The sequence below is a fragment of the Mchenga conophoros genome, linkage group LG22 (genome assembly GCF_057382185.1).
Source record: "Mchenga conophoros isolate Kocher_MC1m ecotype Shallow Benthic linkage group LG22, M_conophoros_male_GT1.1, whole genome shotgun sequence".
NCBI lineage: Eukaryota > Metazoa > Chordata > Actinopteri > Cichliformes > Cichlidae > Mchenga > Mchenga conophoros.
In genome coordinates, this window is record NC_140546.1 from 36140231 (window position 1) to 36155238 (window position 15008).

At 38.0% G+C, this 15008-nt stretch overlaps 1 protein-coding gene across 1 annotated transcript in view; it reads right to left on the reverse strand.

Annotated features, from left to right (window-relative positions):
- Positions 1–9937, reverse strand: part of nxph1 (neurexophilin 1) — a 71071-nt gene extending 61134 nt beyond the window's left edge. Inside the window, exon 1 of the mRNA XM_085262914.1 lies at positions 9471–9937. Within this exon, the coding sequence (XP_085119040.1) occupies positions 9471–9524 (54 nt within the window). The 5' untranslated portion in view covers positions 9525–9937. The remainder of the gene's footprint in view (positions 1–9470) is intronic.
- Positions 9938–15008: the final 5071 nt, after the last annotated feature.

Consider the following 15008-nt stretch of genomic DNA (forward strand, 5'->3'; position numbering starts at 1 on the left):
TGCTGAGAGTGACAGTGACAGCACAAACAGTCCATTCTGATAGACATGTGGTATTGAGGACAAATTGGAATAATGTACTCATGAAGCAGCCTCTTCCCTTTATCCTTTTCCTCTTCTTCTCCATAACTCACATTTCTCTTGTTTCATCTGTACACTACAGAAACTGAACCAAGGGTTTCAAAAGCAGTTCTGTTGTGATTGGAGATTAAATGCCAGGGTTTTGCTTTGATTCAATATAAATACTGGAGAAGAATAATAGATATAGATATAATATCCCATGAAAAGCAGTCTCGTTTAGAATCATTAACTGAACCTTAAGAACTTTTGATTTTTCTCCTCTTAATAATTGTGATGATTAAGTGTGATTGATTAAAATATCCTTGAACAGGACTTGAAACACTACACATATAAAGGTTAATTTACACCATTTACACGACAGCTCTCAGAAACTGACACAGATGTAACTCTGTCTGTGAAGCTACATTTGAGTGCTTCAAGTTTAAAAACATGTTTAGTGCCATCTTCTGTCAGTACGGAACATTACAACACCTCGTTGGTTGGTTGGTTGGTTGGTTGCGGTCAATAGGCATATATTAATTTATGTTAGCTAACTAATAACAGAACCAATAATCAACGATATGCTGTCCACTTTCACTCTGTCTCTTTAGCAGTAAGTGGTTTCCGAACCACCAGTGGAAGGCTGGCTCCAAAGTTGTAAAGTTTCCAAAGTTTACAGATGATTCGGTTCATGAATTCACGATTGCAGTAGACATGCTCAGGAGTGAGGCTTGCTCTGATCTTCCAGATGATGTTCCCAGCCGCTGATAACCACACTAAAGATGCTCTCTGTCATGACTTCAGCCATTTGAGAGGTGCATGAGCCTCTTTGCAGGAAAAACTCCGGAAGCGGAGATAAGAGTTACTGAAATAATCATCTAATCAAAACAAGAAATTGGCAGATTAGTCAGCTACCAAAATGATCTTTGGTTGCAGCCCTACTATTGGGTATAGATAAAAGTATTCTTAAGGACAGTGATAGTTGTTGCTAATTAATTTATAATTCTTGGAAAGGTTCTTATCCACACCAGCAAATTCTCACTCCAAAATACTAAATTTAACACCTCCTAAATGGTAAATGGCCTGTATTTGTGTAGCACTTTACTTAGTCCCTATGGACCCCAAAGCGCTTTACACTACATTCAGTCATCCACACATTCACACACTGGTGATGGCAGCTACATTGTAGCCACAGCTGCCCTGTGTGCAGCCTTAATGGCAAAGTTCAGAAAAGAGTATCTAAGCTTAAGAAATGAAATATGTTGTAATTAAAACCCTTGAGTATTATATCATGTTTTACATATTGTGTATTATATGTTCAATTTTTTTCTCTTCTTCTCTTTTTTCTTGCTTGCTGACTGTTCATTAATCTGTCTGTGCTATGTGACTCCCACTACATTTCCCTTTCTACCCACCAGGTAGCACACCATTATGTATAAACTAGCTCAACTTCAATAACCCTAAAAAGAAACCTGCTGTTGTTTCTGTCATTATTTACATCCAAAGTGATTTGAGAGATCTATGTATTCTTTATTTGCTGTTTATTTATCCTTCAGTCAGAGCATGGTATATCATCTTTTGACGGAAACTGGCTAGCTCATTAATTTATATGATACTCACACATTCACATTATATCACATTATATCTGCCTGCATCTATATCTATTTCTCTTTGTTGCTGGCAGAATTGGAAGCTTGATATGGTTAAAGGACTTACCTCTAAATATAAACAATTAGCACACCATGGTGTTTTGATTTCCATAACTGATTACCGATGATATCAAAGTTAAGTACGAGTTGTCATTATGAGACCAGTTAATCCGATAGTTCAGTGGATGAGTACCCTGTGGACAGTGGAGCTTTGTACTGGATAAATGGGAGACTTAAAAATGGGAAAACAACTTTTTTAATTTGAAGACTTCCATTTGATTGGACTATTTTGTGAAGAAGAGTGAGTTAGGATTATTAAGGGTTAATTGATTCAAATGGTTTACTCACAATGTGGTTGTGTCAAAGGTTGCTTAACACATTTGTTTGTTTGTTTTTCTAATAAGTTTAGGAGTGTCTTAGAGGTTTAATAAGTTGTAATATAGAAAACAGCTTAAAAATAAAAATCTCTACTGACTTTGAGATGAACACAATTCTTTAACAGCTCCTTAGATTTTACACTGTTAAGTAAAATCCTCCCTGATTTTGCTGTAATGATTTCACACAAATAGTGCAATAATGTCAAGCAATATATGGGGCTAATCCCAAGTTTTGAGAGCACACATAGGTATTCATCACTCACTCACTTTTTTCACAAGTCATCTATACATGTGTCTGCAGTGAAGTGACAGCACCCACATACTCGAGCACTGTATCCCAACAGGATGGAAAGATCTAAAGTAGAAGATAACGGACATGGCTCGTAATTCCCATCAGTGGATGCTGTGACTGCTGGACTGTGCAGCAGACAAGAGCTCAGATGGCAGATCCATCACTGCCGAGGCAGTGGAGGGAAGCATCCCCCCCCAGCACAAACACACACACGCAGCCATTTTAACTATTTCCACCACTTCTCCTCTTCCTTCTGCTTTTATCCTTTTATTTTCTATATATTAAAGATATATATATATATATATATATATATATATATATATATATATATATATATATATATATATATATATATATATCTTTAATAAAGTATATATGGACAAAATTGTGGTGTGTGTGTGTGTGCGACTATAAAACTATAATAACTATAATAACTATAATATATATATATATATAAAACTATAAACTATAAAACTAATCTATAAAACTTTAAACTCTTAATACATTTTAAACTTGGAATACTTTGAAATGTGTTTATTATAATAAAATAAATCATTATAAATCATTTGTATAGATAAAGTTAATCTATTATAATAATATAATAAATAATAATAATAGTAAAAATGACACACCAAATTGCATATTCTCCTGCTTTCATCCGAGATTTCTGTCTAGAAGAACACTGTCCTTGGAAGAGCAAGGACCCTCAAGCTGCCAGGCCTCTGGCAGAAGACCTGTGCTCAAGGATGTATGTGTATATATATACATATATATAACACAAGTAACGAATAATGTTGACTTCAGTTTGCTACTGAAATTGAAACTGAAACATTTATTTTAAATAATTGATAGTTCTGTACATGCAGATCTTTCACTGGTCATCATGGCTGCTGTTTGTTTTCGCATTGATTTTATTAAACCATTAACAGCTTGTTTTGTTGTTTTTCTACTGTGAATGACCTGGCAGCAGAAGAGATGCATCTAACAAACAGGTATGATGCTGTATTCACCATTTATAGCTCTGTGACATGAGCTCCTGGATGCTGGGCCCAAAAAACCATCAACAAATCTGAATCAACCCAAGTGAAACAGTTTTCAGTTTGAGTGCTGTAGGTTTGTGCTATCTCTTTAGCTGCAATGAACCAAACACATGGCAGACTCCAGAGTTACATGAATACCTGGAAATGTAAAGCAGGTGGAATGAGGTTATCTAGTCCCTTCTTTCCTTTAGAAACACTTTGCTTCATGGGCTGCTTCAAAGTGCTGCTATCAAGGTGTCACACACTTCGCCATAAAAGGATTGCTCTATGTGGAGAGGGGAGCAAGTGCAGGGTGGGGGGTGGGTTGAGGCTTCCCTCAGGATCAAACCCAGGTCGTAAGCAGGGCTGGATTTTTCAGAACAACACCCTTCAACGATCAGCTCCAGCTTTAACCTTTGAACTGCGAACACGATTGAAAATCTGGAGCAATGCAAGGAGCAGAGAATAGAGGCTGTAGTCATTAATCACACACTCTTACCATTTCAAACATAATGCACTAGCAACACACACACACACACACATTGACAATACTACCATTTTCTATGGCTGCAAAGTCTGCGGGGCTGTTGTGGGAATATTTAAGGTTGATTCCTCTCTCCTTTAACATCAACAGAGATGCAAATCTAAGGCACATATCCCTCATTTGCCCTCATCTGGATGTGAATAATCATCCCTGGATGGTGCATGCAGAGAAAAGAAATAAGCAACGGACTTAAGTGCCGATTCCACGCACCACAGTAGGTGCGATTACCACTGACTTTATGGTAAAACACCAAGGTCAAGTGCTGTTTTGACTGTTTGTGGGAGAAAACTGTCTGAGCTCAGACAATCCGGAACTCACAGGCAGGATCACAGAGGTTACAGTTCATGCAGTGTGAAAACTGAGTCTCCTTGATGCATCAATTTAAAGTTCTACACAATCAGTCTGCCTGCCCAGACGCACAGCAGTGTCCTGATTGAAGGTCAAAGGTGAACTCCACACATGAGGTTCCAAGATTATTTTCTAGTTGTTTTAGCATGGGCCTTACATATATATATATATATATATATATATATATATATATATATATATATATATATATATATATATATATATATTATATCATTGTTGTTATATATATATATATATATATATATATATATATATATATAACAACAATGATTTATCACAAGATCTTGTGATTTGTATGATATTCATTTAAAGATGTAAAACTGGCTCCAATATATAAAATAGACTAAATTCTCCAATAACCATTTCATTACCACTGCTGAATGTCATTTTAATGGTTGATAGACATAAAAATGAAAATACTGTCCTGTTTGACTAATAAACCGATGCAGCCTAATATCTCAAACGTAGAATAAAATAAACTTGTAAGGCAAAAGTATTAGATTGGTCATTCATAAATTTCATGAAGTAATTCATAAAGAATTTGATATATTTAGGCTTGAAAATAATTATGAAAAAGTGAGTCATTTATTTGCGAGCTTTCTTTATGTATTATTTATTTCTATTTTCATTTTTAAACAACAGAGAAAAAGTCTGGATTTGAATCACAGTTTGATTCTATCCTTCGATTATCTTTTTCCCAGAAGAATATTTTTATTGTTTGCTTTTCTCATAGATTACTTTGAAATTTTAATGGGTAGATATATCTAGTTTTACTAATTCTTTTAAACCTTCTCTAATGAATACAGTTTTACCATAATAATTATCTTTCTTGATGCCAATTGAAATTCTAAATAACAACGTGGGGAGTGGGGAAAAGGTTTTAAAATTCCTCAAATCAGTTATTTATTAAGCAAAAAGAAATAGTGCTGATTTTTATTTTAATCATCTCTGATTTGTGTTATTGTTGGAAGGACAGACACTATAAACAAGAATGAAACCGACTGTGATAAACTGATCAAATTTTCCTGTCTGCTAAAGATCAAAATATCAAAGGCTTATCAAAACGTGTGTGCTTTGAGACTGGTGCCATGAAAAACACGAGGTTTTATTTCTGTCATTTAAAATAAAAGGTTAGGGGCAGCATGGTGATAGGATGAATACTCACAGAAAGAAAGTCCTGGGTTCAAATCCAAGCAGGGACCTCTTTTGTATGAAGTTTGCGTGCTCACCCTGTGCTCGCGTGGGTTCTCTCCAATAAGACCTGCATGTTGGCTTGTTGAGGATTCTAAACTGACCATAGATGTATATTAATGCTACATGAATGTGGCTTGTACTAAAGCCCTTCAAGTGGTCAGTAAGAATACAAAAGGACTATAACGGACTAAATAATAAAGGACTAAATTCCCACAAAACCTACAGAAGCACTCTTCAACCTCTCCGAAAACAAATGGAACGTTTTTCCGAACAATCCAAACCTCCTCGTGAATCTTCACATTGCAAACCCCTGATGTAGATGAAATAATTCACAGCAGCTGGTGACTAGTCACTAAAGACTCAGTGGAGTCACTAAATGAAAACCAGTGAGTGTAACAGAGCTGGGTAGCTGGGCTGAGCTGAGACCACTAAGGCAGCGGCAGGAACAGCAGCAGTGGGGGAATTGCATTGTTGTTATCTGAGACTGAACTCTGAGCCCTTTTGTACTTGGCTCTTTCCAGCAGCCAAGCTCTCATAGCTCTAAAGTGACGCCTCCATGCTGCTTTAAAAGCTAAGTAGCACAAAGGTTGAAGAAGGAACTGAGAGAAATGTTCACTTAGTCGACATCTGGACTGAAAAAGGAAAGCTTCACACATTCAGCAGCTCTTACTTGATGACCACACAATGCACTTGTCCACTTGTGTGTATGTGTGTATTTATCTTCAGTTGCACAGCATGTGGGCATTTACAAGAATCCATTTGCTATATAATTCAATTAATGCTGGCCCGCTCTTGATTTAAGCTTCAAACAGCTCAACGAAAGTATATTGGGGTTTTTTTTTTGTTGTTGTTGTTTTGTTTTGTTTTGTTTTTTTTTTGGGGGGGGGGGGGGATTATAGAGGAATGTAGATGTGAAGTTTGTGCTGAGAAGGGGGTCAGGAGAACGGTGGAGGTAGTGATAAAAGGCTGGTCACACTGTGTAAGGTGTGCTGTAGTCATCACAGTGGGACTTTCTTTCCTGCCTCCCATACAGACAGTTTGACATTGTAGGATCCAATGCACTGGTTTATAATAACACTTTAATAGGACTACGACGACTGGTGCCAATGGGACCACTGCATCCTTTAGTCCCAAGGGTGAGAGGGAAGGGAGCAGGGGATTGGGGGGCAGTAGCAGTGGTGACAGTGGGAGTTACAGACCCGAAAGACCTCACTGTCTGACAGTATCCTGTCTCGAGGCCAGTTTGGTATTTAAGCTGTTGTCAGTGACTCAAATCCTTAAATCTCTCATGTTGTCAGAATTTCTATCTATTAACTATAAAAATAAGTACAAGACAAACTGATGAGATCATCCAACCACAAAAAAGAGTCACTACAGCATCAAATAATAATACAACATGAGACAAAATTAAAATAAATAGAATGTTCCAGCAAGATAATAAGATCATTACCACAAGAGGAAAGGTTGTGTAATTAATATAATATAATATAATATAATATAATATAATATAATATAATATAATATAATATAATATAATATAATATAATATAATATAATATAATAACGGGCATAGGTGAGGTCCCTGAATTGCATAAGTGGACAATAAGGATGGGTGTGTAGACATATTTAAACAGTAAGGAAGAAACTATGACACTTTAATGAAATGAATGCACTGTAATTAAATATAGTTTTAGATTACCGTTTCATAAGGTGTCAAAGAAAGACAGAATGAAGCTTCAAAATATTATCCATAACAACTGTTTAAATAAATCAATGTGAACACTACACTTACATAAATAATTGTAATAATAAGATGGAAATAAGACGCGTGAAAATTAAATAGTGGTCATTTTAAGTAAAAGTTCTGCTGTGTCTTACATGTGCAGCGGTTTACCTAGACTGTGCTGTTATCAGGGTCAAGGCACAGCTCTCAGACAAGAGGCTTAAGCAGAGACAAGAGCCTTTAACACAAAATAAAACCATCAAAGTTCAGCTCTAATCCTCGTTGCGGTGGATAAGGCTGATAGTTAACGGGCTCTATTATAAGCTCTGCTTATCCTAGCCGAGTTGTCGGTGTGTGTGTGTGTGTGTGTGTGTGTGTGTGTGTGTGTGTGTGTGTGTGTGTGTGTTCATTCCATACTCAATTCAACATGCCAAACAGGATTTATTGTACTGTGAATTGACATTACCATTCCACAATATTTAAAAATGGATATTGTGGAATGTGTGACAATTCTACAATAAATTCACAATCTTTTTTAATTACTATAACTGATACCATGCCTCAAAATTTGAAACAGAAACAGGACAAGGAAATATTAAGGGGGGATTTCAGAGAGTACTCCCCAAAGATTGGAGTCCACTTGCAAATTAATGTCAAGAAGAGAATGGTGTCAAAAAGTGGTCACACAACACAGGCTTCTAAGTTTAGTTCACAGTGAACATTTCAATTTGAATTTTAAAATAATCTTGTGTTTAGGCCTGTTATATTTCCTGTGAAGTCTCCGTGTTTCTGTGTATGCTTCAGAGTGTGCGCTCAATGATTTCAGCACCTTGGCCAGCTCCCCTCCGAAACATGTTTCCCCTATATTTTATTTTATTTTATTTTAAATAAATGAGTCGTGTATTTTGGGGAAGGGGGGGAAGGGGTGTGTGTGGATACGACCCATAATACCGCCGCAAAACTGATACACAGATATTATCCGGGACAAAGAAAGGGAAAGTTACTTAAATACGGCTGTGTGTTTAGTTAGTTGGTCATTGTTTATTTAAAACAAACAAACCAAAAAGAATTATGATTTCTTAATGACTACAGCTGTTTTCAGAGAACCTGAAATTACCCCGTGAATGCTCTGCTTCAATGAAACGGAATATTGTCTGCAATATATATATGTAACTCCACTGTTATGGCATTTGCTCGGCTAAATTAAAGAGTTATAGAAGACGAAGAAAAAAATGAAATAGAATCAAATTTATGTTTCCACTTTTTGTTTTCTCAAATTATACGAAATATCAGGCCCGAGAATAAAGCTTATATCTCGCTCTTTTCCAAGTAGACAGTCATCAACAGTTTGTTAAATCACGTTTGTGCGGCCAGATGAGCCTAAATCAGTATTGGTTTTGTTTGTTTGTTTGTTTGTTTGTTTGTTTATTGTTTGTTGTTTGTTGTTTTGTTTTGTTTTCTTGCTATCTCAAAATAAAAACCCCACTTATGACTAGACTTGTATTATATTAACCCGAAGCTGAATTGCGTCTTTTCAAGCTAACACGTTGTTAGTTTTTTGCGAAATACGTTTCAGTTGTTTAATCTGCTCACAGGATTTATTTATTTATTTATTTATTTATTTATTTATTTATTTATTAAGTAGCTAAAGAAATCATTCTAAAGTATGCAGAAAAGCTCATTTGTCACATTTCTCAAAACCGATCCCAAACTCCAACTTCCGTCTCTCGTTGCTTTCCAGCCTAAGAGGCTCCACAGTTTGCGTAAGACGACCCGACTGATCGGGAGTTTTGGTTTGTTAGGGCGCCCTCATGAGACATTTCTACTGCTGTGTCTGTCTGCAATCGAACATGTAGGTGTTACAATTTGTACCTGTTCAAAATGAAAAGTATAATTTTAAAACATACCATGTAATATATTTGAGGGAATTTCCTTTGCGCATATTACGCACAGCGAATTTGAGCGTAAGGCACACCCGTCACAAGTCCTACTGTTCCATAGTTATAATAAAGTGTGTATCTAAACTTTGAATTCCACTTCTATACTTTAAGCAGTGCAATATAAGGTGGAATCCCCCGAACAGTCGCCAGTCTCACCGCCAATGTAAATGCATTTGGAGTACGCACGCTTGAAAGGGTAACAGACCTCACACAGTGTGGAAACAACAACAAACACGGCTTTTCTTCTTCCTGGCAGAATAAAACCGAAGTGCAGAAAAGTTGAACTAGAAGAAAAATCTAACTCACCAGGTAAAGCGCAGGCGTCAGAAGGAACACGGCGCACCAACACGTCACCTGCATCCTCCCGGAGCTCAAACTTCCACTAATTTCCCTCGGATGGTAGTTTCGGCTTTGACGACCATAAATCCACCTTGTATCCACTTCACAGCACAATCAAGCCCATCAGCTGCCCAGGCAACAAGGAAACAACGAACCCCATGGCAAGAGAACAAAGCAGAGAGTTGCAGATTGGGAACAGGATCGATCGGCCGGTGAGGCTGCTGCCGCGGCTTGACGTTAGAGGGACCAGGTAGCGACAACCAGCGCTTACTTAAGAGTTAATCCAGGTAGAGGGAGCAGGAGGGTCATAGTTGTGAGCACGTTCAGGTCTTGACTGTCTAATGGACAGCACGCTCAGCGGTTGGAGCGTTCCGATCTGAAAGGAATGGCGAGGCTTTCTGCTTTATAACGCGCTGCTACAACACAACCAGGGAGACTCTCGCTCTAGGGGGGAGGGACGAGATGAGGGGGAGCAAAAAAGGCAGGGGGGAAAATAACGGGAGTAAATTCCAAGATGTAGTGAGGAAACATTAAGTTTCCCTCTCTCGTGTTTTGTAACAGAGGCTTGTGGAGAAAATGCTGGTTACCTTGGTTGTGGTTTGTGCGTCTGATATAGATGAATGAGCTGACATTCTGAACTATGATGCCAATAACTTTAGGCAGCCCCCCTTCAACAAGGGAGCCTCAAACCTAAACAAACAGAGCACTGTAGCTGTTGTTTATAATTTCCCCTTTTCCTGTATATTTGCTGTTAGCAGTCTTCTTTAAAAAGATTTTCAACCACTGTTCAACACCCATCCTGTTTATTTAAATGCAATTTAAATTCAAGCATGGCAACAACACAAAAATCAACATGAAAAAGGGACCAAAACTACTTTGACTGAACAAATTAAAAGTTAAAAGGCTTCAGATTTTCACTGTATAAAATCTAGTTTAACACATTTTATAGCTAAAGTTTACATTTACATTACAGCTTCTTCTGTAATCTTACTAATACAAATGAATACACTTGTATTTTTTGAATAATCTGCTATTTTTATTATTATTATTCCTTAGGGATGCATCAGTTTATTAGTATTCTTAACATTACCCAAAGTCTTCCAAATAAATCACAATTAAAACTGTACGATTTTTTAAATCTGTTTGAGCATATCGCAGGTAAAAGATTCAATGAAAATAAACTTTTGCAGAAAACCAAAGCAAAATGAAACTCGAATAAACACGCTATCCCAGTGCCACTCACCCAAAGGACAGTTCCTCCTAAACATGGCTGTGTGTTTACGTGTTTCTGTATGTCATTCTGTGTATCTGCTCACCATGCTAGCAGAAGCGAGTCAAGGTGACTGAAGCCTGCTTAGATGCTGAGCATGTGTTTCTGGTTTGTGGATAGACAGATAGGATCCTTTCTGGCAGTGAACAGACGGGGCAGGGAGGTGAGCAGAAAAGAAAAAGGCGGGTGGGGGCGGGGGGTTGCGCTTTAATAAATCCCCAGCAGGCTCATTGCTACAACATTGCAGTGGTCTGGAAGTGTCACCATAACTCAGACAGTGGGGCTGATGGGATCCTGCTCTGAATGGTCCAGATAGCCTTCACAGGACCAGCATGGCATCCAGTGGTAGTGAAGGTGACGATAAATCACGAGGGCCATCTGACTTCCATTGTGTCTGGAATGAAATGCATTCTGGTCTACAGTAAGGCAAAGGGCTCACATTTCAAGGTAAAATCCACATTCCCCCCTTGTTGATCAAATGTTTCATAGAAAAAAATAATATTTTTCAGTAGGACAAATTTGCTGAAGTTGAACCGGGACCTTTGCAGTGAAACCCAAAGTAAAAATGTTATATTTGCAGTTCTATACATCAGGATTTTCCATTTAAAATTATTATGTTTAATTTGTTTAAAATATCCATATATTATTGGATATGCAGTAAATTTAAAAAAAAATGTCTCTGCTGGGTATACAAACGTATAGTTAGATTCATAATTAAAAAGGTTGCCATGAGGACTGTAACTGAGATCTTTCCCTTTCCTTAACCATGGTATAATTGCCTTACATGGAAATTCCAGGACGGGAACATTTTATAAATATGTGATTCGACAGAAGTGCATTGCTGTGCTTGATCAATGTGTGAGTACCACTTATTTTTATATGCTGAATTCCTATTTCATTTTTCTTTTTTTTTAATGTTTCGTTTATAATGGTGCACGTTTGTAGTTTCCCTGTCTATTAGTTATTCAGACACAATTTTACACTTAGGTGAAACATTGAAAATTGAGCTTTTTGCCTCATTCGTTCAGCTCGATGTTGTATTCATGTTACGTTGGTAGATTTTTGTTTGGCTGTTTCATCAACGAAACAGTAGAAACTGGATGTATACATCCTGCAAGCATTATGTTTCCACATTGAAGACTCGAGTTCATTTAAGTGAAAAAATTCGCAGCTTTAATCACCATATTTTGGACATTTTTTAAACCAGTGTAGCGTTTCCCTCTTTAACTATTAGTTGTGTGTCAGGTCAGTCAAAATTTTGGCCAGTGGCCAATAAAACAGGATGTATTTCAATCAGAGAAAATAATCAAATGTAGATGGAGTTCAAATAATTTAGTCGATTTAAAAAGGCCACAAAATGAAAGTCAGTTAAGGGAATATTTGGAATTTTCTCCTCCAAATGTTTTCTATAAACAAAACAAACAAACAAATACTATAAGGGTTATAATTGGAAAATGACATAATCAAATAACAAAAATAATCCACATACGTTAGCTTTGAATTTATGTTGAATGATGTCCAGTGGCAACTTATCTGTATAGCCTCCACAAGTGTACAAACCAATGCAGCTCATCACATATTAAGGTCTGAGTAGAGCCCTTAAGTGTCACATTTTAGTGCAGGGAAACAAAACATTTATTGTCATAGGTTGCTACAGTCAACGCTGGCTGTAAAGTGTGTCTTTCATTTCATGGCCCAATCCTGAAAATATGAGGAGGCTGGCAAGGAATGAGAAGACTGCTTCTCATTTAGATGACAGCCACAGAGTCAGCTAAGGGTGGCTTGACCTTGCTGCAGAAACAAATTAATAAATAAATAAAAGATGAATTTGTGTGGAGAAGCTATTTTGTGCATTTGGAAATGTTTCAGAAGGTGTTCACATTCACCAACATGGATAGTTAGTGAGAAATTACGAGTCCCATCGCCTTTCAAGGGCACTATACAGCATCAGTGAAGCAGAGAGAGTTAAAGCTCAGCTGCTGAGTTGTGCCACTGTCACAGAATGAGAACCATTCACAGGAGATATGTGGACACGTCCATAGGCTGCCAACCCGTACAAAATGGAAGAAAGACTACATTTCTTACTTCTCAATCAACCACCTGCACTCCTTCCTCTTTCCAGTACCAAGCCATCTTTCATTGACAGTGCATAATCAGTAGGTCAAATCACTAATTTTCAAAGCACACCTTTAGGCGCCCATTCAATGCTGGGGGGAAATTATAGGGTAGCTTCTTCCTAATAGCTTATCATTGAGCTACAAAGAGGAGGAGCAACAGATAAAGACAAGAGAGAGGAAGAGGATGATTGCCCAGCTGAGTGATGCTGGCGTCCGGTGGCATGAATATGTTCGGCTGGCTCGGCTCCACCGCCGATTGTGAGGGCAGATGTTGCTTTGGGCCCTCAGGCATGGCCATGATGCAGTGGCAGCAGGTTTGTCCAACCAGCTGCCGTCTCTAGTGTCATTCCACATTTGGAGCAAGGGATAGGAATCAAACTGGGCTTGACCAAAAGGGCAGGCTGTGGGGGTGCTGGGTGGGCAAGGGTGGGGGTGGGCACTTCACACCATGTGTGGCGACAAAAGGCCTGGCGGTCTGCAGTCAGGCTCGGGCTGCCAGTGCTTTTCAAGATGATGTTAGGGGTGGGCGGGCTGAGGGGGAGCTGACAGAGACAAATGGCTGAGCAGAGTGCTGGTCACAGGATGCAGCTGCTACACATCAATCGCTTCCTCATCACAGTTAGAATGACTGCCAGCTTCAGCTTTGAGCAAGTAGGTTTATTAGAGGGTATGAATACGGCTTCAAGTAAAAGCCACACAGAGATTTGAAAGTTGCGTCTGATAAAAACTTTAAGGACTTAACTTCTGTACATGGCTTCCTTCTTTATGGTTTGCTGCCATAAACCCAAAAAGGGTCTGCAATAAGCTTCTCAAAGAATAGTTCAAAGTATAATTCAGGTTTTTCACAACTTTACTTTTTCTTTACAGTTTTGGTCACTTTTTGGACAAGACTTTCTCTTCAAGGTTATTTCTGAGATTTGAGGGATTTTTAGAACACTGTAACATACAGGATGATTTTTGGGGGCAATGTTTACAGTAGATTTAGCAGTTATTTTACTTTGCAACTAGAGTAAATCCACCCATGATCAGTCTCAAATGAAAACAATTAGAAAGCCTGCCGCTGCTGCTCCAGTTGAAATTTCACTGTCAAACAAATCTTCCAGCTAGAGTATTTGACTTACCACTTAATACCCAAATGAAGTGTCTGGATGCATGACCATTTTTGCCATTTTTTTCAACAAACATGAGTTTGGTAAACATTGGCGAGTTGTGTGCATTCTGACATGATTTCTGAGATCACCAAGTTCGCAAAGTCACTCTTCATCACCATCTGGTGCTGCAAAAACTGTTTCCTGATATTTGCAGTGGCAGATTTATATGATTCACAGCACAAGATGAGAACTTTTCTGTGATTTTGCTCTTTTGCAGATCACTGTACTGCCTAATTTAAAACCTTCTCATAACAGACAGCTTTCCTGGCTGAGGCAGTGCTTTATGTATGTATGTATGTATGTATGTATGTATTTATTTATCTATCTTTGGACTTTGGAGAAATTTGAAATAAAGAATGATGGAAATCTTTTTACCAAATTTTAATGTCTCTGTAGTTACAGCAAAATCACTGTTTGAAGTAGATTTTACGAAATGACTTAATTGATCGGGGCAGGCTGTAGGATATCCTTTTCTTGGCTGAGGGAATATAATTGGAAGACAGAGACATTGTTATGTGAAGTGCTGATTAAATGAGGGGACCAAAACCATGCATTATGTCTCTTTTTACTTCCCAGCATCCAATCATAATCAGAGGCTCTAACAATAAAAGAAATGACATTCCTTCAACAGCAGAGGACAAAAAAGTAATCAGTGGCAGAGTAAAACAATTAGAAAATTAGATGTAATTGTCTACGCACCTTCCTGCATTAGGACAGAATCACTGCCTTCAAGATCCCTCTGCAACACAAAGCAGTGTGCAGTGAAAATATCAGCACAAGCCACAAGTCTGCAGCATTCTAAGCCCAGACAGAATGACTGACCACACAATGTGATTCCAGTTTGAATGTTTTCAGCAACATTTTTTCACGGCAGAGGTTAATGTACACTGACCTATCCCTCTCCAGCTAACTGCTCCTCCTTTGTCTTTTAGTGAAGCAGGAGTACAAGCGCAAGCTATGAGCCATG